Source organism: Electrophorus electricus, unplaced genomic scaffold (assembly GCF_041902795.1).
Source record: "Electrophorus electricus isolate QZ-2024a unplaced genomic scaffold, ASM4190279v1 Scaffold188, whole genome shotgun sequence".
NCBI classification, from domain to species: Eukaryota; Metazoa; Chordata; class Actinopteri; order Gymnotiformes; family Gymnotidae; genus Electrophorus; species Electrophorus electricus.
The window spans coordinates 40,976-63,308 of record NW_027658469.1 but is presented as its reverse complement, the minus strand read 5'-3'; the positions used below and the strand labels follow the sequence as shown (position 1 = coordinate 63,308).

Sequence of the window (22,333 nt, the reverse complement as noted above, 5' to 3'; positions counted from 1 at the left end):
CAGGGTCCATTTGCCCACAGCAGTCCTAGAGTGCCACAGTACCATGGGGGCCCCTGCTCCAACATGCCTGAATCAACTCCTCAGCTAGCCGGCCTCCCTCGATCCAAGCATGTTAGAGCAGTAAAATCTGCAGTACTGAGGCCCTCAGGAACATGAGTGTGTCAACACTGCATTTGGGATGTCTAAAAGAGATGCTAAGAAGGAATCAAAAATCAAAGTTCTGTAACTAATAAACTGGTTTTTAAATATTTTTAGGACTTTTATCTTTTCAAGATATCTCTTTCAGTAATCTTGTTCAAAGCATCTTCTCATTTACCCTCTCTCTTACTACGCTTTGATGAGCTGTCTTTCTGATCATGCAGCATTTCTAGATGCACTTGGAATTGCAAAACAGTTACTTGTATAAATGCTTTCTGTGGATTTAAAACGATGCAGTGAATATTTATTAAATGACATTGACCTGTTTCTGAGCCTTTCAATTTACAAATCAAAATCACTTGAGAGTAAACAGTTTACTTAGTACTTTAAAGCTACTATATATTACTCTAATCGCATGTTATAAATGCTATATATAACTTAATGACATGTTATGCACCGTGTTGTTAGGATGATAGTTGAGATGTAAACCACTGTCACATAATGGAGATGAAGTCCCACTACTCTGGTCACTTGGTACACCTGGGAGACAATCACAGATCATGTAACATGTAAATCATGTCTCATAATGTCACAGTTCTCATAAACTGATGTTATCGGCGAGCAAGCAACTTTACTGTGTTGCAATTGTCATGACAGTAATCATGGAAACCCAGAATGTCTGGAGTTCTATGTATTGGAGTCTTATGGCTGCGAGCAGGCCGGGCTTGTGGAAATGTTGACGTACATGTGCAGTCCTCAGAGAACGGCAGCTTTAGAAACGCAGGCATCCTCTTCAGGAATGACACTGTGAGGGTAACTTCTTCCCCTGCATTGCGCAGAACTTGAACCTGGATGAGGAAGTCCTGACTGGATTCACACTTAAATCAGCAATTATATTCATATCAGAACACTTTTAACCCTTAAGCTTTAAGACTATTGAAGTTTACTGACACATTATAAAGTTAAAATGTTTGCATTCTGTTTGTTTGTTTAGGGTTTTGCGTTGTTTTTTTTTGGTAACACATACCACTTCTTCATGGCGATAACTCCTCACATTGATCCCATTTATCTAGAGGCAATATTACAGTAGTGTAGGATGACTCACATAGCCAGTATTCCCAGTTCCTATTGCACTTTAGACTGAAATATTAGAAAAATATTAACAGAGACAGTGACTGACAGCCGAGCCCTCACCTGCAGAATTCCATCTCCGATGAAGAGGAGACCAGAGAGCTCAGCTGTGGGATAGGGACAGAGCAAACAGCAGTGAGACCCACATAAAGCAGACGTGAACAAACAGCCACTGAAAGCAGACAGAGGAGATGAACCAAATAACTTACCCTTTTGTTCTTTTGATATTTTCGATATAACAACAGGGATTTTATGTTCTGCACCACCCTACAAAAATTGAAAATAGATGCCAGATATAATCCATATACATGGACATATTCACATAAATGGATATCTATCTATCTATCTATCTATCTATCTATCTATCTATCTATCTATCTATCTATCTATCTATCTATCTATCTATCTATCTATCTATCTATCTATCTATCTATTTTGTGAGTGTGTGTATAGAGAGAGAGAGAGAGAGAGAGAGAGAGAGAGAGAGAGAGAGAGAGAGAGAGAGAGAGAGAATGTGTTTATGATGAATTTCTGGAATTTCTCTGGAAACAGCATACCACGCATGCAAATTACCTTTATACTCAAGCCAAAACCTCCTATTGTCTGCCGGCGTATTGTTACAGTTCTTTCCTATAAAAGAGTAATGTAAGTTATTTTTAGGGTATGAAAGATTAACAAGCATGTCAGGGATGTCATTACAGGCTAGATGCCATAAGTTTATGAGGTTTCTGTGTGTTTGTTGACATTAAAAAAATGTGAATAATATAATAAGTTTAATTGTAATATCTATATTATAATTGTAATCTGTATTACTGTATTGGTCACTGTGCATTACTGAGTAGTCATTTGGACTTTAAGGAAAATGGAAACAATACAGTTGTTACAAATGCTGGTACAAGATCCACCGTTAAAGCTACAGGCCAGTCAATATTAAAATTTTTGCATACAAGATTTTAAACATGGCTGTGGGCTTTTCAGTCCTGTCTTGGTTTATGAAGGATTAGACAGAACACACACTGATTATTAGATGCAATTATAAATTACCATTATAAGTCGGTATACATATCTTTATTTATGTATTGATTTGTTCCCCCACCAGTGACCCTTAAAAAGGTCAATAAATTTTACATTCATATATTCTAGAATGGAATTCCAAATATCACTGTTCTTATGTTGTGAGTGGCAGTCTGCACAAAGGTGAGATTTATTTATTATTTTCAAGCACAAGATAGCACCTGTCATATATAATACATGACATGTGGGGCTTTGGACATATATTTAGAACCTCTGTACCATGAAAATGAATCTGATTCACTGAGACAAAATAAGTAAAACCTAATGGATAAAACTAGAGTGTCTGTGGTATGAAAAGATGACTCTAGATTTGCAAAAGAACCTACACTCGAGTAGAATGGTTCTCCAGACACGCAAATAACATCTTGTTCTTGTAAGGTCAGGATGTCTTTGGCCAAGTGCAGTCGGATATTGAAGGGCTCTTCATTGCCATCCTGCAGCAGATAAATCCCCGTCTTTGTCTGCGAGAGATCAGGACACACAGACCATGAAATGGAAAGTGGTGAACTTTCACGTCTTGTCAAAGTGAAGAGGTCTGTTTTAAAAGTCACATTCACAATTTCTGCTGCTGCTACTCTATCTCTCAATTAGACAATGATTTGATTTGAGTAGACCACTTGAAAAATGCGCATTAAAAGTGTTTGAAATTATATTTGACTAAATTTAAAATTTGTCAGGCAATTCCTCATGCTTGCACCTTTGCACACGCATATAAATCACTCAGTGCTCTAGTTTAGTTTAACTGAACTGATTACAAAAAGAGTCTCTAAAATTAAGAGTTAAAACTAGGCCTGCTCAAAATGAAGGTATTGTATTTTGTGTTGTTTTACACAGAAATGTTGTACAAGCTTCTAAAATGTTTTAACACTTAATAGGGCTTTGAGTCTTACAATTTGCTTGACTTCTGCAGTACTTTTCAAAGAGAATTTTCAAATGTTGACAGTTATTAATCTTAGTGTTATTTAGTGCAGCTATAACTTGAATTAATATTAACTAAGCAATAAATACAAAGTTCTACAGTGTTCTTATTACATTTTGGGCAACTTACTAGAGTTACTTGCAGTAGTTGGCAAGAATGTAACCAAGATGTTTGAGAAGCAAATATAGCTCACTATACTGTGGTAAAATATAATGTGATATATTTCTAACCTTTTATATATGGGATAGAGTTTTATGGCATATATTTTTGCAGATGTTTCCATTTCTAGTGCATTGTTTGGTTGATGCTTTTGCAGCATAAATTAGTCCAGAGGTCTGAAATGTTGATGACAACAACATGAAATTAGTTCAGAAAAGTATTTTTAAGGACATCATTCTTCAAAATTATTTTATATAGCTGTCTATGGCCATAGGTTTTTATGGAACTGGTGTGTTTCCTACTGGGGAGGGATTGCTTCACAATCCCTCCATTGGTTTTAGAATTCATCAAAATGATTATGGTTCTCCTAAAAGCATGGTGAAGCGATATTGTGTTTGCACAGTTATTCAGAAAGATGATGGAACTGTAGGAAATGTCTGCATACATCTGTGTAAATGCAGAACAGAACCCTTTAAATGGAAGATGACTACACTGGATAGATAAACTGGGTGACCACACTGGATAGATAAACTGGATGACTACACTGAATGGATAACCAATTAAATAAATTGGAACAAACATCTGCTCCTCTGTGTTCTTAAAAATCGGACATGCTTTACAATTGCAGTCTATGCCACCTCTTCTGAGGCAGGCTGAGAATAAATTGCCCCCTCCACACTGATCTTGGCACTAATTTGCATGCCAGTCTTGTCCTCTAAATGTCACCAAATTTTAAACAATTGGAGCATCTGTGTTTGGGGAGACTGTAAAAGAGATATGTTCTGACATCAGGAATCTCTAGATCAACATACAACAGGGCTAGTCATAAAGGGTCCTGGGAGGTGAAGAATTTATGGACTTTTGTCTATTTAAGGTGTCAGTTGCACTCTTTGTTAACCTGACATTTGTTCATACAAAGCACTAGGAGAAGGGATTTGCTTGAATCATTGTAGTTCATTTTCCTGTAAAAGAGTGACATGGCTGTTTTCTTATGGTGTTTTCTGAAAAAAAAAGACATTTTCTTGACAATTATCATTATTATTCAACCTGAAATAATGAAGCTCTGGCTATAGGTGGGTTTATATAACCATGATACACCACACCTTGACATTAGTATATATAAAGAGTAAAAACACTTACTTCTTCATTTGAAGTCTTGAAATCCATGTGCTAATGTCAGGGGGAAATATCCTTAGGAAAACAACAGAATTCGTACATTATAAAAGCAAGTAGCACACTGACCTGCAAGATGGGAAGTATACAGGTATTTTTAAGCATTTCTTTCCTGCTGGGATTCAGTTTTGATCTCAGGACCTCTGAAGATGAGAGTAGGTTCATGGGAGATCTCAGAGCAGTGAAACAGTAACAGATTAAGCAGTCTCTAGATCTCCAGTTGGCATCATTACTGACATCACCATTCTTCAAAAGAATATTTTATAATTTAATGGAGGGCACTGTATTCCTACAAGAAACCATCCCTTCAGTACAAAAATGCATAAAAACTTGATACTTGACTCACATTATATTTCCATGATATTGCTTGTTACCTGAATAATACTTATATATAGATCATAAAAAACATGCAATTGTGACTATGTAGCACATAGGTTAATTAAAACTACAGTGAAGATTATTGCTTAATTTATTCATAAATTAAATTGAGCAATTAACTCAATTTAAAATGTCAAAATGTCAAGCAGATACATTTTTTTTTACATTTTGGCATGATCAGTCCCGTCCATGTTCCGTGTTTTCCATGTCTTGTGTTTTGTTCCGTTCCATAGTTTCGTTTTGTGTACACCTGTCCCTCATTTCTAGTTCATGTATTTAAACCCTGCTGTGTGCCTTGGTCGTTGCTGTTCATTGTTTGTTTGTTTCGCTGTTTCATTGTTTCATGGTTTGAATTAATGTTTGAGAGTTGTTTCTTTGTGCTCCGTGTCTTTGTGTTTATCTTAGCCTTCGTCTTTCCTAGTCCTGAGTGTTCCCTAGCCTTAGTTCCTAGCCTTCTTCCCTAGTTAGCCTTCGTGTGTTTTTGTTTTGTAATGTTTCCTCATACTCTCCATGTTGGCCCTGTGACCCTGGACTGCCTTCATGACCCTGATTTTGGATTTGCCCCTATTAAATCTAGCTCCTCTCAGCACATGCGTCCGTCTCCTTACCACTCATCGTTACACATTTATTCATATAATTATCTAGATTTGTTAGTATCTCTCTTCCTCCCCCTCAACAATGTTTTTCATGTGTGACATTAGATGGCTTTATTAGCACCAGTGAGTATTTTATTTAGAAGAAGAGCAGAGATATTGTTACTGTACTGTAGAAGTGCTTTTCTCAGAGTCTCAGTTAACTCAGTTAAAGTTGTGTAGCTCATATGAGAAAGAGATTCAGTGTTGCAGTTGAGCATAACTCCATCTGGTTTGTGTCTGGCTCCCAGAAAGCCTTCCACTCTACCATGGTACTCTTCATTTCAGACATTAAGACACTTGTAACCATAAGAGGACACCATTCGTTCTAATGTCTTCATATGCCAATAGAACCTCTAGCACTGTAATGGAACCGCTGTCAAATTCACATATTGTCAGCTGGTTGCTCACAATGGAGTTCACACTACATTTGCTGTAATTTAAATTTCTGTATCTCTTACAATGCTGTGAATCAAAATCTCAGTCTGTACTAATATAGTCACAGTGTGGGCTGTGGGCATGATGAGGACTCCCAGAATGCTGTGCACCTTTCTGCAGGTTTATCTAGTTGAACATTTTATCTAGTGTATCTAGTTTGTTTTAGTGTTGTTAAAAGTAGCCTTTTTGTGTGTGTGTTTTGTTTAGCTTTCTATATACACAGCAGGTTCATACAGAATGTATACTTCTTCTGTGCTAATGCTACATTTGTGTCTGAAGTTGGATGTTGCTGCTGATTATGAGGTGAGTGACTGACGCATCTATGAACTCAAAGAAGGGCAGCAAAGAAAATGGAATCTTGTGGAAAGGGACACTGAGCATTATGGCTGCCCCCTCTCACTTGGTTTCAGCCAGCTGAGAGTGAGGCAGCTGGCTAGGGAACATGGTGAAGAAATCAGCACTGTGAGGCTCAGTAATGGGGCATGTCAGGTCCTGGAGAAATGATGGCTTTCAGGGCATAGCATGTTGTCTGTGAAGCCGAAAACACTGGATCGGCAGGTGTATCTGGCATCTGAGAAGGTTGCACAGGAGGAGTTAGCACTGGAACACTTCCTGAACTCATTGTTGCCAGGAGAGCATATATAACTCACTGTACCAGCCAGATGCCGCACAGGCAGAGAGATCAGGGAGTCCTTGGCACAAAGGCACCACGGTGAGCAGCACAGTGCTACATGGTTGAGGAGTTTGAGGAACAACCACTGTGCTGAGCAGCTCCTGAGTGAAAGAGGGCGGCATGAATAATGTGTTGATGGTGCAGGAAAAGTGGACACCATGCTTGCCAATGCTGTGATCCAGAGCCTATGGAGAATGGCTCCAGTAATGAGAATCTTCAGCATCAGCACTACACCGAGGAAGACTGCTGCAGACTTTGGGTCAGCTGGACCCAAAGGCTCCCTCAAAACATGAATGGCAAAATGGGGGGCTGAGAAGCAACAACCAACAAACTCAAATTTATCACTGCTAGCTGAATAGACAAGACAGGGATGTCTGAGCCTAGTGCATGTGTTCTGGCTTGTGCCTATGCACGGTGCATGTATACTCAAGTTTAAATATTCTTGTAGTTCCCTCAGAAGGGTTTAAAGAGGAGATAAGTGAAGTTGTTGTTGTTGTTGTTAGCTAGTGGTGGAACAGAGGAAGAGTTGGGGCTCCCTGACAGCACAGATTTTGTGGTTGAACCCGTTGGCTCTTGCAGAGCTGAACGTGCAGCATTAGAGTTGGTTGGTGGACCTGCAGGGATGCTGACAGGTCATATGCACCACAGTTTTCATGGGTGAAACCCCAAGTGCTGGAGAAGCTGAAAACGTGGCGGCAGTGTTGATTGGCGGATCCCTGAAGGCTGTGGACAGCAGTGAGTAAAGAGGTTTGTGAGACACTGGAGTGCATGATCTGTGGCAGCACAACAGGTCAGGCTTAACAGAAGGGCAGAAACGGCAGCTGTGGGAGCTTCTGCATCATTATAGCGACATCTTCATGGCCACGAAGAAAAACCGATTTAGTGCAGCACATCATTAACACTGGCATCACTGCACCAATTGCGCTCTGTCCTGTCAGCTTCCATTGGAAATGAAAGAGGTTGCAAAGCAGAAAATGAGAGAGATGGCAGTTGCGGGAATTGAGCCAGCAAACAGCCCCTGGGCAGTGCTGGTGGCCCTGGCAAAGAGAAAAGATAAGGATAGCTGGTGTGTCTGTGTGTACTATCAGCAGCTAACTGCAATTACTTAGCCTGACTTGAATCTGCACCCATACCTTAGCTAATGCTCACTGGGTCAGGGTGGCTCAGCATGCTGGAACTGCAGTGCGAGTATTAGCAATAGCAGTCACTCCAGATGCCAAAGAGAAGATGGAATTCACTCTAAGTGCTGTAATCTGGCAGTTTAAAGTTATGGCTTTCGGACTGTGTAATGCACTGGCCACATTTGAACATTTAATGGACTGATAGCCCTGATCTTTGGGGATGCCTGCAAGCTATGTCTACCTGGATGCTCCCAGCTTCGATGACACAGTCATCGACCTGTTTCAGCTATCAAGCAAACTTCTGGCTGCATCCAAAGGAGTGCAACGTCCGTCAGTTTCCTGGGTCACATTGTGAGCAGAGCTGGAGTGGAAATTGACCCTGGAAAGGTGGATACTGTGCAGAAGTGGCCCACACCAGGGAGTGTCAGTGAGCTGCAGAGATTCCTAGGTTTGCTTTTGTACTGCCAGCACTTTATTTGGTTTTGCTGATATAGCCACACCACAAAAATACTCACAGCAAAAGGAGTGGCATTTAAGTGGGACAAGGAGGCTGAGCTTGTGTTCATTATGTGCTATTTGCTAGCAATTCCCAGGTGGTGAGCTCATTTTGAACACAGATGTCAGTGATTAGGGCATTGGTGCCACCCTCTCACAGGTACAGGTTGGGGTTGAGAGCATGTTTGAGCAAGCTGGAGCTATTGCACAATGAGAACAGAGCTGTCAGCTGTAGTGACAGGGCTACAACATTTCCACCTTTAACTTTATGGCATCCACTGTTAATTTGCCCTGTGTACTGATCACAGTTTGCCTGAGGGCCAGGTTGTGAGGTGGATTACAGTGCTACAAGGAATACCACTTCACCATGCAACACCACACTAGATGCCTGCATGGTAATGCTGATGCCCTGTCTCACTGGCCATGTGCTACTGAGGAGTGCTGCCGAGGAGAGAGCGGAGGTGGCTCAGAATAGTGCTACCACTTCTGCCATTGCCCCATGGAACACCAAGCTTGACACTATCAACTGTGAGGAATTCCTCCATGCCCAGGAGGAGGATGTGGAGCTCTCCTGACATCACATGGGCCCACAGTTAAGGTGCTTCAATGTTGGCGGGGCAACAGGTGCATGATAGTTTGCCATATCATGTGTAGGACAATTTGGTGCCTGTGCAGTCCGAAAAAAAATGCGCTGGGTGCAGTGCATGGGCCGGTTGGTGTGGGGCACTTCACTGTGGGGAAGAAACTATAGTAGCAGATATTCTATTGGCTGGGCTGTTGCTCACTGTCACCATGGACATCCAAGGCCCCTTTCCCACCACTGATGCTGGGAACCATTACGTATTCCTGGTGTCATGATACGGTGCAGAGGCAGAGGACTGGTATAATGATTTCCAGTCCTCGGAGTTGGACTCCGTGGACATCAATTATCCCACGGAGAGGCCGTCACTCATCCTGGCCTCACTTCAAGGATCCTCGATGAGGGAGGAACCCACTGGATAATTTTGGGCGGGCCCTGTATATGGTCCAGGTTCGGACGCGGCTGAGTCCTATGAAGACCAGCTGGACTACGATAACCAGCAATCGGAGATGGACTCCACTGGGTCCTATGACCCCTGCATGGACTATTCAGAGGGCTGCACTGAGTATGGAGAGACAGGGGAGTGAAGTCAGAAATAGGGTCCGATCGTGAGGAGGACCCTTCGATGGAGGTGGAGGAGGTCCCTCATGGGGATCCTTCCTTGCAGAGCGAAGTTACGGGCTCCGAGGACGAAGAACCCCCAGCATCCAAGGCTCCACCTAAGGCTCTGCCCAGGGCATGCCGCCCTGGAGCAAGCTAGCTGCCCTGGGTGACTGGCAGAGAAGCAGCATCGTCTTCAGAGGAGGACACTCCTCTCTCTAAGGCGAGAGCTCCCAAAGCGCATGCGCCTACGCCTAAGCCTCGTGGAGGCAAAAAGGCAGCGACACCAGTGCCTGCACCAGAACCAGGCAACATGGCTAGTACGCTTCCCGGTGCGCATGCGCCAAAATCGGGACAGTGCCCGCTACCCAAGCCAGCGAAGGACATTCCTCCCCAGGCTGATCAGCCTCCAAACCAGCTGATGACTGGGGGACTGGCTGGGGCGCCTTCTCCTTTCCCCAGACTCTTGAATATGTGTGGTGTTGTTCATGAGTCTGTCCCTGTCCTCGTGCCAGTCCCCTGTTACCTTAAATGTACCAATCACTTTGTTCCCCTCTTTGTCTGTGTCAGTGCCCATTAGTTTGGGCGTTCCTGTATCTGTCTTTGTCCTAATTCCGGTATTCCCCCCCATGCTCCTGCTCGCGCTGGCCTATGGCAGACTGCCTGGTCCTCTGGTGTGTGTGTGTGTTAGTCGGTAGTGTCACGCCCTCTTGTGTCGTCCACCTGATCCTTGTTGTGTGTAATCGTCTTGAGTGTGTGTATATATGTTTGTCCGTGTTTGATGTAATGTAGCATGTGTGATAAGTGTAGGTGTTTTATGTTATATAAAACATTTGTCCCAACGTGCCTCATCCCTGCATCCTGCTTAAGCCTCGTTCCATCACACCTGGTCATGGATTACTTTACAAAGTGGTCCGAGGCATGTGCAGTCTTGGACTAGAGTGTGGCAACAATGGTAGAGCAGCTAGTGAAGGAGTTCTTCTGTTGCTTTCAAGTGCCTTAGGACCTCCACAGTGACCAAGGGTGCAACTTTCAGTTGGTGGTCTTGGTGTCTGGAAGCCTTGGACCTTGGCTCATGGGGCACTTCATTTACATTTACAATTTCGGCATTTAGCAGACGCTCTCATCCAAAGTGACTTACAAAAGTGCCATGTGAAAATACTCATAGAATGTATCCTAGCCAGTACAGTAGGTTAGAGTTCAAGATACCATTGAACTAGAATACTTCTGAAATACAGGATTCAGTACTGATACCTAGAAGTGCAAAATAAGCATAAGCTCTATATCATATCAATAACAAACAATAACAAACAGAGTTTGTACTAGAGTTTCAGTTACTCAACAAAGGTGCAGGATTAATGGTCATTCTAAATATTCCACAAATTGATAAGTCTTCAGTCTGCATTTGAAAACTGCAATGGACTCTGCTCTCCAGACAGCCAGTTGTCGCACCATATGGGAGCCAGGACAGAGAATAGTCTCGATGCATGTCTTCCTTGAGACCTAAAGCATGGTGTTTCAAGCCGGGCCAAAATTGAGGTTTGAAGAGGCTTCTCTCAGTTTACTCCAGCTCTCCTGATGTTTGGCTATGTGGTCAGGGAACTCACAGAGCTGGGGTTTGGTTGTCTGCCGAGGACCGAGGAGGACAGCGTGCCCAAAGCACGGTGTGCCTGCATGTCTCAGACACTATGTTCAGCCTGTTGGGGTCAGCAGTATGGAACAGCCTTGAGAGTTCTGTGTGGTATCATCATAGAATTTGGGTTGTCAGGTGAAGTGGAAAGGGGCACAGCAACAACTCTCATAATATAGTGAACCTCATCGCAGGATTATTTAGTTAAAATTGTAATGTGTTTTTTTTATGACAACTCTATTTTGTTTTAAAGTTCAGGAGTACTTCCACCATGTTTGTGATACAGTTGTCCTTTTAATTCTAGTCATTTCCCTGTTATTGTGCATAAATAAACAGTGTGTTCATTTTGAATAATGATGGCATTCTCTGGGTTTTCATCCTCTTAAAGCTACAATACTATACCATTATATCATGTTATAGCAGATAATATCAATAATCATACAGCAACCTACAAGCACCTAGCTGCTATAAAGGGTTTTATGTAATGTAAATACAGCATTATAGCCAATCCTATATTTTGCAATAAAACACTACAGAAATTATACACACAGCAAAATACCTGATCTGAACGTTCTGAATGGAGGACTGGATTCATATCATCTAGCAGCAGTGGTGTTCGTTATAATTGTACTAACACCACTAACCCAAACAATATAACATTTAAGGGTTGACATTTATTTCGCTGTACTCTTAATTTAAACAGTACTCTTAAATGTAAGCTTTGTAAAACTACTACTGTAAACAACAAATATGCAGAAATTCACTAACAACTCATGGTCTACTAGCTTTAAATCCTGTTTTATAAATCTGCATCTGCCTTGCTGTCATATCAATGACGTACAAGTTAAAGCCACTGATTTATAAATAGGAATACAAAATGGGAGCAACTGGAAGGAATTTCTATTGAAAGAGTGGCAACAGAAGCCAAATCACTCAATTATTTAGTTATACCCATAATAGCCAACACACAAAAAAAACTGTTGTCATGCAGGAAAAGTTAAAGCGTACAACTGTACTCCTAAATTATTTTTGAGTTGGTGTTTAATTCTTGTTCAGGCACATTAAAGCACTATCTCTGTAAAGGCATCATTGACCAGTAATCCTATATATATCATATGTGTGTCACATTACTCTATCCATTCACAGCTTTTTATACTTGTAATTTGGTAATTTACAATGTGAGAATGTTTGCAATATGGGCAGTCTGAGGACTGAAAAAACTGTTGTCTATTTGAATAAAAAATGGGAAACGTAGTGCCTTTTTAAATATCAACCTAGATTAATACAACACAGCTACACTGAGCTACCTTTACTCAGAATGACTTTATCAAAATGTGCGTGAATGTAAAATTAAGTTGTTATCATTAAAAGAAATGTGATTATATGGATTGGTGTCTAGTGTTTCAGGATGGGCATTCTTGGAGTCTTGACTTAACAGGATGCTGCTGGTTTTGAAGGGGGCTGTGATGCTGCATTTGTTGCATATTTGCTGAATTAAACCAGAGGTACACTATACCCTTGAAACTGCATAATAACTAGTAAAAGCTGTGTGAAGCAACCACCTTCTCTCCTGGATGTTTGTTATGGACATGTTTTCTTACAAATCTAAGACACACAGCAGAATAGAGGTACAGAATACCTCTGCCAAATGCCACACCACCAACAGGTGTGGCTTAGGACACTGCCAGGCAGCCCAAACCTAGACAGAAGCAACTGAGGGTAAAGGGCCTTGCTCAGGGGTCCAACAGCAGCAACTCAGCGGTGGTAGGGCTCGAACGAGGAACCTCCCAATCAGAAGCCAAGCACCTTAACCACTGAGCCTCCACTGCCAATACAAATGTAACTTAGGGACTCCATGCCTAAGGCCCTGATACTGAGGACTATAACTGCTAACTCTGAATCAGTCACTGAATCAGAACTATAGTCTGCTTATAAAAGGGGAGGGAGTCAAGGGTACTGCCTGAACAGCACTGTTCTTCTTTTCTGTCTACCTGGGTATAACCTGTGTTGCCATCCGAGACAACAAGCGAAGAGACGAAGGGCAGGTGTGGAGAACTGCACAAGCGTAAGTAATCTAAAGATAATGAAAGCTCTCTTTCTCTTTAGTTGGATCAGGTGGTGATGGACAAAGCAGTCAGTGAATTCATATCTTTTTTAAAATTTCATTATACTGGCATTAAAAACCTTTAAATATGAAGTTTCTATAAAAGTGGTCTAGAGCCAGCCATAGCAATTTATCATTACATTTTCATAAAAAAGTTTTGCATTAATTCCATTAATTATCTAAAATACTCGCACATAAACTTTCTAAAAACATTCTATTGTTTTATGTAGATTTTAATCCCCCCAACCATTGTAATAAAAAGGCATCTGTCTAGAACATTTTCAGCTCCCAACTGCACGATTCACATGTAGTGAGCCTGGGAGACATTATTGTCTCTCTGAGCAAGAGCTCTCACTGTCCTTAGCCCCCTGCTGGGTGTTTACGTTCTACTCAACATTTGAGGGCTGGATTTTCTATGGTGAGAAAATTATATGTGATTTGCACATTAAAATGAGCGCTGCCTGTCATTTTCTTATATGCATTGCTGATTTAATACAGGTATAGGGTGTCTTACATATTCAGTCTTCTCTTTTCTGTCCGAAAATGTGTCTCTAATAGCAGTCAGAGTGTTTTTGCTTGTGCCTAAACTCAGAACATAAAAAATACATTACAACAAAGTCGTATCTCAGGTTAAATCCTCAGGTACAACTGCATCACTGAATCATTTCACACATAAGCAAATCAGTATGTTATTTTTGACAAGCTATGTTAATTTTGAACTTTAAGCTATTCATTCTGGCCATACACTCTCTTACCATGGGAAATTTTAGTTTGTTAGGTTTACCTGCACAGAAAGATCCACAGCACGGTAAGTGTGGCGGTCAAGCCATAAGGTCTGTGGGGACCCAGGGATGCCAGCTGCTCCTCACGCTGGGACAGGAGGTGAACTTAGCTGTGTCTGGAGGTCCCTTCACCCCTGCCAACACCACCTGCTGAGTACACAAGAAATGCTGAGCCACAGTAATTACTATCCCCTGTGACTGGAGGCCCCTTTTTGTTACTGCAGATATGTTCAGACAACAGTGCTACCAATGCAACAACAGTATACTTGCTATACATACAGTAAAGTGACCATGGGTACTTTTACCATATTCTGCAAGTACATAGATAGCACTGTTTCAGCATCTCCTCATTACCATTTTCATTTATGCTATCAATTCCTTTGATTCTGAGATTTGTCTAATGCATAATACATGTTGTACGAGTGACATTAATACCTCACTGGCAAATACAATTCAGAATTCAGACAGACTGCTGTGTTTTGCTCCAAACTCCCATTTGTAAATCTTTTCTAAATATGAAAATATTACACTACAAAAATCAGCATATTCTATTATGTGCAGATAATGTACAGAGCATGGTTATTACTGACCCGACCTGCAACTCTGGAATGACTACAAGACTGTAAAACATTTAGTGCCTCCAAATATCAGCATATCTGGGTAAATAACTTCAGAATTTACAATTTGACATTTGAATAATTAATAAGGAAAACAACCCCTAAATCATTTTTATCTCGTATAGATCTAGGTGTGTGTAGTTCTTCATGTGATTTATAATTCAAACCGCAAGATATTTGCAGACATAGGGCCAGAAAGGATCCTCACAATGACAAAACAAGGCCATTTTAAAGGGCCAGAAACAAGTACTTATCCAGAAAGGTTGATGCAAGTGGTTCATGAGGTGTACATGTACCACCACCCCCTGACACTTACACACACACAAAGGTCATATAATTCAAAGTCCCCTTTTTCTACTACAGTGCTATCTGTCTCACTCACCCACTCTCTGTGGCTCACCTACCTGCTGGACCTGAGCATTTCACAACTCTTTTTAGAACAGGTGAGTGAGCACATTCCCACAAGCTACAGAAGACCTGCGTATTCTACTATGTGTTTTTTCTCAGCCAGTGATTCAGACAAAATAAATATCTTCCCTGTTTACTACAGAGCTGACTGGGGTCCCCACCCTTCATAGCCAAGCTGACACTGCATGCGCTCTGGGAAATTTTCTCCAAGACACCATAATACAAATTTTTGCCATTCTGTTTAACCTCTAGGGCTTCTACACTGTGTCTAATGAGTCTCCACCTGCATTACATTTATATATATATATATATATATATATATATATATATATATATATATATATATATATATATATATATATAAAATGCAAAACAAAACAAGAAAAATTGCATAATACTAAACTTTTTAAGGTCTCATCATCAAATAATTAAAGTGTATGTTAATTGTATGGCTGCAGAACTGCAATGATTTATAAAACCTCAGAGTAATTGTTTCCAAACTACCACAGTACCAATTCAGGAAAATAAAACACCTTCCCTCGCATTTGTTTTTGAAGAGAATTTCAAACATACAAATATAGCCAAATGAAATAGATTTGCAAATAAATGCTTTGTATTTGCCAATTAAAACTGTTTAGGAAATAAATATAACTGCAGATGGTTCTACCTAAAATAGTTGGCACTGTTGTATGTTTACAGTTTTCTCATCAACACCAGTGCACTTAAGGTTGAGCACTTAATGTAGGAAGGGATGTGGAAATCTATATTCTTTTAGAATTATTAGAACCCTTCAAAATGGGTTTTTGAAGGGTACAGACATTGGATAAGCCTTTTATTGATTATATGTGTGCTGTCTGAAGGCATGAGTATCTTCATTGTAAAGATCACTATTTAACATTCGTTTGCCATGTTGATGGCTGCTCTGGCTTGGCTAATCCATGGCAATGGAAGTCACATCTTTTTCTATAGCAATAGGTAGGTGTTTTAAGATACATCACACTTCTGAATGTGTTCAGTACCCATTCATCATGAATTGCGCAATGCCATCTGGGTGCAGTATAATTCTGTGGTGGAAATAAAGAAAACGAGTCTAATCAGATTCTTGCACCATGTCTTACAAAAAAAATTGACAGGAAATGTCCACTCATGATGTCTCTGTCATTCACTAAATAAATATGACTATGTAGCATTTACAGGAGGGGGTTATCCCCCGAATGGGAAAACTGACATAATTTCTCTGTCCCAGCTTGGCAAGGCTGAGCTGTGAATAACTATGACTTTAATATTATTGTACTCACCTGTATCATGTTAGTCCTCATTAGTCTCTGTATTTAAACCCAGTGTTTGTATTCAGTCGTTGCAGTCTCGTCATTGTTTGATATCTTTCTGAGCCATTGTTTATCGTTGTCTGTTTCTCTGGTTTATTGGATCTCCACCTGTTTTTGGATTACCCTCCTTGCCTGTTCCCCTTCTCTTTTGTTTACTTTGTTGACTGCGTTTTTGGATTGTTGACCCTGGCTTATGTTCTCTGGATTATGACTGTGGAATACCTGTATTCTACAATAAATTGCATTCATCTTACTGCAAGCGACTCCATCTCTGCTCATGTTCAGAGCACTGAAACACACTGAAACACAGTAGTGGACAAGTTATTATTTTAATTTAATGTCATCATAAAACCCTTTTCAGTAGGTGAATTCACTCTGGAAGCTATGCTTGAAGGCACCAGAGACTGCAATAAAGAGTAAACACAAGTATAACCTAAAAAACAAACCATTGCAAAGAAAAGAAAGCCATATGGAGCACATACTCCATATTACTATACTCCAACTCAGTACATACTTCAATTCAGTGACCACTATTGTAATTACCCACTGATTACCCACAAATTTAAAACAGTCCCCTTAATTTTTGTTTTCTTTGTCCCTGAACTCTGCTCGCATTTGTTCTTAAACTTTTATGTGTGCTAAAACTATAAAAACTGATTAAAATAGTGAAAAAAAGAGAAATGTCACATTAAAGTTGGCAAGAAAACATTAAAAAGCCTACCAAGTTCCTGTGAGGTTAAATGCTTCAAATTTCAGCAGGAGAATGCCCCAAAATAACCAGCTATAGTTTTTCAAGAATAAAAAATTAAAATGTTATTGATTGGCCAATGAGTCACCTGACCTCCAAGCCTTACACAGAACTCCTCTACCCAAGTGGTTATTGCAGTAGCTTATAATTACTAAACAGACAAAAGTGTGACTCATCACTACTCGTGTGCCTATGGGTCAAAAGGATTGACCCTCCAATGCAAGCCTTTTATGTGATTATAATCCACTGACAGTGCCAATGCCAGGCCACCTGAATCTCTGCATTTGGTTCCTCATTAATTAATAAATCAGAAACATCCAGTGGTCTACCACAAGTCTAGGGTATTTAAGAGCAACAAGGTAACAGAGGAAGAGGAAATAAGAGAGCAGGGTGTTTATGACTTGGGGCTTGACCTAGTGCACTGTGATGGATGGCTATTGGACAGGAACAGCTCCAGAATACTTGGGAGTTGCCAGGGCCAATCTAACACAACTATTTCCCCCACTGAGGCTCATTATACCAAAGAAGGCACATAATTACTACCGCTAGCCAGAAGGAGGACTCCAAACCATGTGGCACTGCTACAGAAAAACTAAGGGGAAGCTCCATTCTGATTTATTTGCCTCTTACCAGCTAGTACCCTCGACACCTAGTGTTAAACGAGGACACCCCATTAAAAATGGAATAAATTGAGTCGTGTTGACAAGAGACTAACTGGCACATATTAGCAGACATAATGAGAAGCAGTGAAGCAGCAAACGCCTGTCTTTGATGAGTATCGTTATGAATATTTATATGAACAAGATCTCCTGTCTTGGATGAATGTATGCTTAATGAAGTCATAGAGCAAACAATGGTAGTACCTGCCACACCAATCAAATCCATGTCTACAAAAAACCCTTGTTGCAAAATAATATTCTGCTTTTGGGAGACACAGACCAGAGCCAAACTGTGGCCAAGAAAACATGTAAAGTGAATTGTGATTTCCATTACCTAGTACAAAATTCCCAATGATAGAGTAATATAGTCAAATATTACACATTTGCAAGAAAAGCAGCCGCTAGAGCTGTTGCCGTTCAGAAAGTATCTGACTGTGATCTGCTTTAAGAGTGTAACTTCACCCAATGAAGTTATTTCCTTACTTAAATAAGAAATAAGCTATGTGCTCATGAGATCATGAACAATATTAAAACATTTAGCAAAATTCACTAAATCAGTTCTCATCTACTACTAATAATAATGTCACATTCTGAAATATATGAAAGTTCAAGACTTGTTTTAAAAACCTGTGAAAGAATCTTAAAATCAATTTTAAAACAGGCCGACAGTGCAATTATGCTAAATAGGTGTAAGGTGCTCTCTCTTTCTTGTATGTGTTAATACTCTGGCTGCAGCATTCTAAACAAGATGCTGTCAATCCAGTATGCAATGCATTGCAGTAGTAATAGAAAAACAAATGCATAGGCCAGTTTCTTAGCATCTCACAGTGTAAGAAAGCATGTAACCCATACTATTTTTTTCATTTAAAGAAAGCTGGATTAGGGTTATGAGAAAAATATTGATGTCAGATCAGAAATTACTGTTTGTCTTCTGTTTGCTAAAATAAATAACAACAGACAAAGATGAGTCCCTGTCACAGACTGCGTCTCTGCTTTGTGACGTACTAGTGTTTTTTTGGACCAGGGAAATATATCGTGTTTTAAAACTTCCAGTGAAAATGTCAATGCTATATCTTTTCAGATGAAAATTGATGTTTCAACAAGCATCTTTTGCTTGTTGAAAAAAATCTTTGTCAAAAATTTGACAAAAGATTCATTTTTCATTATGTCTTATTGTTGTGGTAAATAATGTGATATTTAAGCAATTTTCTGCATTGAATCCTTCAGTTTGGAGCCTAACTAACTGAAGTTACACCATATTGCTCTGAATTTTAGTTACAAAGGCTACCCATCTATCCTTTTAGCATATAAGGTGAGCATGTGTGTTTGCCAGTTTGTGTGGCATTTTGTAAACTCCACACTGCTGATTTCTCCTGATGATTGTAAGGTTCAGAACAACACTCTGGGCCTGACCCCTTAGCCAGTGCTCAGCTGACCTTAACACTGGCTCTCAGCCCAGTCAGAGAGCTGTGCAGCACTCATGCTTGTTATGCTGCACATCTGGGGGCATAATGGAGTGAGCTCAACAGGTGAGAGCAAGAGAGGCTCACTGCAGGGGCCTGGAAGTGACGCATCGCTCAAGAAACAGCCATGCACACTGCACACAATTCAGGGCAGGCCATCCCACACATCACACTACAAACCCTTCACATCAAAAGGAAGACAGCTTTGGTGGGCTCTTTAAGGGATCAGCCTGGATTTCTATAAAGGTGCTGGGTGAGGAATAGAATCTGTTCCCAGAAAAACAGATAAATGACACAATAGTCTATCACTTGAACAGTCTGAACAGTCCATCTATTCTAATCATTATTCAAGACTTGTGAATAATCACTATGATAATCTTTTATAAAATATTAATGAGATACATAACATTCTGTGTGACTTGAGAATACATAATTAAGCAAAACTGTGGTGCTTCCTAGCTTCCAGTTTTACAATATAGACATGCGCAGAGTTCTCTCCCCTCATACATATTTGAATCTGAATTCATTTTGTACAATAATTCTAATACTCTAAAGGTATTATTCACTAATTACTGTGCTGAGCTAGGGATACATACCCCATAAAAGTGTTCCAGAGTTAAACCTTCCATCAACTCATGATTGTGCTAAAAATCAAACATTTGCAAATCAAAGAAAGTGCCCTGAAAAACATGTCTGGTTGGTAGTTCCTCACACTTTCTCTAACTTAAAACCCTAATTAAGAGGTGAAGATGTTTTCATGAACATGACCAACCTACCAGCCTGTACCTCTGGTCTCTGCCTCAGGAACAGTACACACAGCGGGTTGCTACTTTGAGGTGAATCACCAGTACCCAGGACCGCAGGCCCTCAGTATTCTCTGGGAAAAGCTGCCAGGAACTTTGCCTTCACAGACTAATGATCTGATTATACTGAGAGCAGAAAGCGGATGTTTTCTCTCCATGGTCCACAGACCTCATCCATCTACTGTAGTGGCAGACATAGTGACAGCTGGCTCAGTGACACACCACTGTCAGTGAATTTCACATGATGAAACACAAGCCCCAAACAAGCAAAGTACCCTAGTTAGGGGTACAACAACTGATTGACATTAGTGACAAGATTAGTGACAAATCGACAGTAAGACTGTTGGTTAAAATATTATTCACCGATGAATTATGATAAAGCATAGCTATACCTCACGCTGAGCGAGGGAAAGGATTTGAAAAATGACACAGAAGCATGGACGGAAGCCTTCTAAAGTACGTGAGTCAATACCGTTTATGCCTTTTGGGAAGAGAGCTATAAAATCCTGACCTTACACACCACACCAGCGCTACAGTCATGCATTACCGCCCAAAGAAAAAGTAGCTCGTAGAAGGAACGTATTAGATGTTTATGCTTCTCATTTTCTTAGTTGTTAGAAACTAGTAACAACTGGGGAAGATTCCATGACGATTTTTTTTACACTGGACTCGTTAACGCGTTTTTTTTAATGTATTGTCAATATCGTCGTCGTATAGTGGAGTTTTTTCCACTGTAATGGGTCCAGCATCAACACAGGGTAATTTCGTCTGCTGTTCTCTGTATAGTCCGGTGATGACGAGAAGCTACTGAACCGTTCACTGATTTTGCATATATATTTCACTAGATATTTATAGAAGAAATACTTAAATACGTTAAAAATATATTTTTATATATATTTAAGTTTTGTGCAAGATGATCAAATCCAGAGTTTATGAAGATGAAAAGAAATCTTTTAATCGGTTAATCAATGCAGCAACCGACAGAATAGTTGCTAGTTGTGTTCTTTATCCTAGTGCTTGAATAACTGGTTTGTCGTTCAACTCAGTCATGCAGCAAGCACAGTCGTGGCCTGTTCGTATTGAAGAAAAACTTACATTAACCGCACGGATTGGACAGCCCATTAGACAAGCTAAAAAAAAATGTATGACGCACATGTCCTATTTTATTTCAGTTCTGGAGAGCATACATTCCCCGACAACACGAAATAACTGAAATTTTAAACATCAGATTTTGCATGAGGTTTTGTTAAATTGTGTAACATCCATCATTAAACGGGACAGACCCATTCCACAGAGCCATGCATGTATAAAGGCGCGTATCTGGTATTTTAAGGTTTAATTTTCCTGTTAGTAGGCCTATCAGATCAACGAGGTTTTCGGTGTAGTTTTGGGTCGTGTATATCATTTCACCTGAAATTGTTGCCAAGTAAAGGTTGAGGAAGACTATCTGACACAGCAGTCTGTCCATCCACCTGCTATTTGGTCAGCATTCAAAAGTAAGCGTGGCAGGTCAGTTCTCAGTCGCTTCTATAGGCGGGCTTTGTGCAGTCTTTTTTCAGGTTTTCAACTGGAGGTTTTACTTTCGTAATAAAATGACACCATACCTAATACGATTCTCAGGCAATACGCTTAGCCAAAATCCCGCTTCTTTCCTTTTACACAAATCTATGCACAGTTTTCAATATGACTGTCCCTCGCAGCTGTATCAAGCTCGCCTGCAAATTGAATTTGCGCACCAATTGTGCTGCGTTAGGTTCCAGCTCAACCTTATGGCATATTTTAGACACTCTGGTGCAAAGCTTACCTATTCTGTTAACAGGTGGTGATTTGCTATTGGTTCCAGTTGGGCGCTTTCTTTTATCCCTCTTGAATTCTCGATTTGATCATTTCAGCCCATGGCATACACTACGTTCCGGATCAAAACCGACTCAGTAGTCGCTCCCCCGCTAACTGGCAATGGACCAAGAGAATCGTCAAATTCTCTCCATCAGTACGATAAGCATGTTCTTGTGTTGTATTCCCAGTGCAGGAACGGCACGTCGGCTGTCCTGTTCGCCAACATCCTCCGCAATCCACGCAGTGCACGGCTCTACATTTTCTTGCTCACTGCTGCTGTCTGCTCCATGGTGCTGTAATAATGACTGTCTGAAAAATTAGAAGCGCCCCCCTCGCCGACAGCCTCAGTGACTCGTTATATTAAACGAATTCTCTCCTTCAGCCAACTGACCAAGGTTTCTGAGTATTCAACACCAAAATTTTAATTTCTTGGACACAAAAGGT

The 22,333-nt window shown here is 40.5% G+C and overlaps 1 protein-coding gene across 5 annotated transcripts in view; it reads right to left on the bottom strand.

Moving 5' to 3' along the window:
• Positions 1 to 22,333, bottom strand: part of LOC145655141 (gamma-1-syntrophin-like) — a 35,201-nt gene extending 12,868 nt beyond the window's left edge. For 2 of the 5 annotated variants that reach the window (XM_081708909.1, XM_081708913.1), the window contains exons 1-10: positions 21,858 to 22,333; positions 14,030 to 14,177; positions 4,562 to 4,612; positions 2,670 to 2,804; positions 1,843 to 1,899; positions 1,479 to 1,536; positions 1,333 to 1,376; positions 1,166 to 1,207; positions 884 to 1,016; positions 596 to 678 (exon numbers count right to left, since the gene is read on the bottom strand). In XM_081708909.1, the coding sequence (XP_081565035.1) occupies positions 596 to 678; positions 884 to 1,016; positions 1,166 to 1,207; positions 1,333 to 1,376; positions 1,479 to 1,536; positions 1,843 to 1,899; positions 2,670 to 2,804; positions 4,562 to 4,588 (579 nt within the window). In that variant the 5' untranslated portion in view covers positions 4,589 to 4,612; positions 14,030 to 14,177; positions 21,858 to 22,333. Of the gene's footprint in view, positions 1 to 595; positions 679 to 883; positions 1,017 to 1,165; positions 1,208 to 1,332; positions 1,377 to 1,478; positions 1,537 to 1,842; positions 1,900 to 2,669; positions 2,805 to 4,561; positions 4,613 to 13,759; positions 13,828 to 14,029; positions 14,178 to 21,857 lie in introns of all 5 variants that reach the window. The other 3 variants (XM_081708910.1, XM_081708912.1, XM_081708911.1) reach the window with 3 other exon arrangements.